The sequence below is a fragment of the Eurypyga helias genome, unplaced genomic scaffold, assembly GCF_000690775.1.
Source record: "Eurypyga helias isolate BGI_N326 unplaced genomic scaffold, ASM69077v1 scaffold18633, whole genome shotgun sequence".
NCBI classification, from domain to species: Eukaryota; Metazoa; Chordata; class Aves; order Eurypygiformes; family Eurypygidae; genus Eurypyga; species Eurypyga helias.
In genome coordinates this window covers 1,403-5,463 of record NW_010239405.1, presented here as the reverse complement: position 1 = coordinate 5,463, position 4,061 = coordinate 1,403, and the positions used below count along the sequence as shown (strand labels likewise).

The 4,061-nt window shown below is 61.0% G+C and overlaps 1 protein-coding gene across 1 annotated transcript; it reads left to right on the top strand.

The window, feature by feature from the left end:
* The first annotated feature begins 717 nt into the window (after positions 1-717).
* On the top strand, positions 718-3,591 carry LOC104506997 (prolactin-releasing peptide receptor-like). The gene is made up of 2 exons (XM_010148148.1): positions 718-1,131; positions 2,958-3,591. The coding sequence occupies exons 1-2, from the start codon at positions 719-721 to the stop codon at positions 3,589-3,591; spliced, it is 1,047 nt and encodes a 348-aa protein (XP_010146450.1). The 5' UTR covers position 718.
* Positions 3,592-4,061: the final 470 nt, after the last annotated feature.

Sequence of the window (4,061 nt, the reverse complement as noted above, 5' to 3'; positions counted from 1 at the left end):
AGGAGCGCGCTGGGGTCTATGGAAATTCCTCGTCTGAGCCCCCCGAATCGCAGCGGCAGCAAAACCCGGGCTCGGCGTTTGAGCTGAGTCTGGATAACCTCGTTAGGGGGATGGATGAGCGGGGTGCAGGCGCAGGAGGCTTTGAGGCAGCGCAAAAGTAGCAGAGCGCCTTTATTCATTTATCCATTAACGTCCTTTGTTATTTCCAGAAACATTAGGAGCTATTTTCTTCCTCAGCTGCTGCTTTCCTTTTCCTTGCAGCTGCCCCTCCGCGCCGGCTGGGCTGGGGCAGAGGCAGAATTGCTGCGAATGCTTCGTTTAAAGGGGTGTTGGTGAGGCCAGATTCCGGTAAGTGCTTCCCCCGAGCCCGTGGGCAGCCCCGCTGCCTTTCTCCTCATTCCCCCACCCCGAGCCATGACTGATGCTGAGTCCGGGGCTGTCTCTCCCTCCCAGTGTGGGGCTGCTCGGTGGCATCACTCCTTTTCTGACCCTGATTTTCCGTTTCCCTCCCCAGGAGCCTGCAGGACGAAGCCGCCGTCCCAGGGAGCCTTGCTGGGTGCGGGGCAGGGTCCTGTGCGGCTGCAGGGGTGGCACAGCTGCAGCAAAGCTGTGAGGAGGAGCAGGATGTGCCCCACAGATACCTGAAACCTGCGACCAAGTGATTTTTGGGTGCTGAGGTTGGCCAAAACAAGCGGTTTCTTGGGTCTCAGCTGCGGTCATGGAGCCCGATGGGGAGAGGGACGTGACCAACGCCACCGTCTACGAGCTCGTCCTGCAGAACCGCTCCAACGCCAGCACACAGTTCACCGGGGTGCAGCTCATCCAGTCCTTCAAACCCCTCATCATCCCCTGCTACGCCCTGGTCGTCCTCGTCGGCATCTTCGGCAACTACCTGCTCCTCTACATCATCTGCAAGACCAAGAAGATGCACAACGTCACCAACTTCTTCATCGGGAACCTGGCTTTCTCCGACATGCTGATGTGTGCCACCTGCGTGCCCTTCACCCTGGCCTACGCCTTCAACCCCCAGGGGTGGGTTTTTGGGAAGTTTCTGTGCTACTTTGTCTTCCTGATGCAGCCCATGACAGTCTACGTCTCCGTCTTCACGCTCACGGCCATCGCGGTTGACAGGTAAGTGCCAGTGGGGAGGACGGCGTGGGTCCCCTCACCTCAGGGGGTTACGTGCCAAACACTTGGCCTTAAAATCGGCAAAAGAAAAATCCAGGGGATCTTTGCAGTCCCTCTGCAGCTTTTTATTTAGCATCCAGCCTCAGCCTCGGGTGGAGGAAGCGTAGTGGGGGTGCTGGGCTGGCTGCTATAGTGCACCGGGAAGTGGCGTTGTGCTGTTTCGCGCTGCCCGTACACATCCATCTCTCCCGAAATCCAGTCTGCCGGCGGCCAGGTCTGCGCTCCGGGCCGGCGCGGCTCTCACAGCGGGCTGTTGGAGCGCGCACCCGGTGCCTCGTACGTGGCTGCACCCAAATCACGCCGTGTGCTGGTCCCCGCCTGGAGAGCACTTGTGCCTCCCTGAGTGCGCCCGGGCAGGGGCTGATGGGCTGGGGGGGCTCATAAATCCCGTGTTTCCATAGAGATCTCCGCTCCTAAAAGATGCTGTGAACCCCGCGGGGACGGGTGCGATGCCGGCAGCGCCGGGAGTACCTCTCGTGCCGGTTCGCCTCTGCCCCGAGGGGGAGTGGGGCAGGATGATGATGGGGAGGGCCAAAAATAAAAAGGGGTTTGAGTGGAATAGCTGCGAAAGCTGGGAATGCTGGCAGAGCCGGGGTATTGAGATCTTCCCAGGAGTGCTGGTGGTGTTCCTTTGCTTTTCAGCAAAGCCTTTTTTTTGAGGGGTGTGTGTATGAAAACAATTTACTTGTGTTTCTCCTGCTAAAGAGGCAGCCACCAAGTTATACTGTCCTCAGCATATTCATAAAACATCAGGATTTATCCCAAATGGATGATTTCAGCCCAAATCCTCCAGCTCCGATGAGGGGGAGCACGCAGCCGCGCCGGGGCTCTGCTGATGGGCTTCAGCACGAGCCGTTGAGCAAAGCACACGCAGAGCGGTCGGCGCCTTCCCCTTTCGGTGCGTCCCACTCCCAAACGTTGCGATATGAACCGTCGCGACAGCAAACGCGGCAACGCCAAGCAGCAGCCAGCGCGGGCTGTCGCAGGGGGCAGAGCATCTGGTATGTGAAGGAGCTGCATAAAACCAAATTACGGTCACTGAAGACACCTCGCGGGGTGCTCTCTGGGGGCAAACCCTTGGTCGTAAGCTGAGGAGCACAGAGGAGCGGAAAATGCTGGGGGAGGAGGAAGCAAAAGAGGCATTGCTGGCTTTTATTGTTATTAGAATCACAGGATGGTTTGGGTTGGGAGGGACCTTAAAGCCCACCCAGTGCCACCCCCTGCCATGGGCAGGGACACCTTCCACTAGACCAAGTTGCTCCAAGCCTCATCCAGCCTGGCCTTGGACACTTCCAGGGATGGGGCATCCACAGCTGCTCTGGGCAACCGGTCCCAGTGCCTCACCACCCTCTGCGGGAAGAATTCCTTCCTGATGTCCAATCTCCATCTCCCTCTTTCCGTTTACCCCTGTTACCCCTGGTCCTGTCCCTCCCTGCCCTTGGAAAAAGTCCCCCCCCAGCTTCCTTGTCACCCCCCCGGCACTGGAAGGGGCTCTAAGGTCTCCCCGGAGCTTCCCTTCTCCAGGCTGAACCCCTCACCTCTCCCAGCCTGTCCCCATGGCAGAGGCGCTCCAGCCCTCGGCGCATCTCCATGGCCTCCTCTGGACTCGCTCCAACAGCTCCGTGTCCTTCTGCTGTTGGGGCCCCAGAGCTGGAGGCAGAGCTGCAGGGGGGTCTCCCCAGGGCGGAGCAGGGGGTGGCGAGGGTGGCGGTGGGTTTCTCGGTCTGCCGGGGGAATGCTCTGGGGCTGCCCCATTTCTCTCCCTGCAGGTACTACGCCACCGTGCACCCCCTGAAGAAGCGCATCTCCGTCACCAGCTGCATCTCCGTGGTCGGGGGCATCTGGCTGCTCTCCTGCGGGCTGGTGGCCCCCGCCATCGCCCACACGTACCACGTGGAGTTTCGGGAGGAGGGCTTCGCCATCTGCGAGGAGTTCTGGATGGAGAAGGAGACGCAACGCCTGGCCTACGCCTACAGCACCCTGATCGTCACCTACATCCTGCCCCTCTCCGCCGTCTCCCTCTCCTACATCTGCATCTCGGTGAAGCTGAGGAACCGCGTGGTGCCTGGCCACCCCACGCAGAGCCAAGCCGAGTCCGACCGCCTGAGGAAGAGGAAGATCTTCCGCCTCATTGTGCTGGTGGTGGCAGCTTTTGGGGTCTGCTGGCTCCCCATCCACGTCTTCAACATCATCCGGGACATCGACATCAACCTCATCAACAAGCACTACTTCCTCCTCATCCAGCTGCTCTGCCACTGGTTCGCCATGAGCTCCTCCTGCTGCAACCCCTTCCTCTACGCCTGGCTGCACGACCGCTTCCGCGGGGAGCTCCGCAGGATGTTCACCTGCAAGAGGAAGATCATCCCCGCCAAGAACTGCGGGGCTGCCGGCGGCGTGCTCTGACGCCTGCATCCCGCTCCCCAGACCCCTCTGCGGCCGCGTGCTTCGTCCTGCTGATGGCAGAGCTTGCCGGGGCGTCGGGGGTGCCCGTCCTGCTCCTGCGACCAGAGGCAAGTGGGGTCCTCCGGCCTGCCCCGGGGTTTGCAGCACTCGCTGCAGCATCCTTCCCTACGCCCATCCTGCGTCAGGACACACGGCTCCGCTCCCGGTGTGCCCCGAGCTCCCTTTGCCTCCAGGACTGCAGCCGGAACGAACCAAAAAATGCATTTGTTACAGCTTTTCCCTGCCAAGACCCCCAGGGGCTGTCCCCGTCCCTAGGGCTGGCTGGTCCCCGGAACCTGCTGCTCAGTGGGTCACCCCGAGGTGCTGCGGTCCGACGGGCTGGTGTGGCCTCATGCCAAAGCTGCCGGGCTTCAGAGCAGGGGAGGCGGGGACCAGAGCATCGCCAGCATCTGGTGCAGGTATCCCAGGGA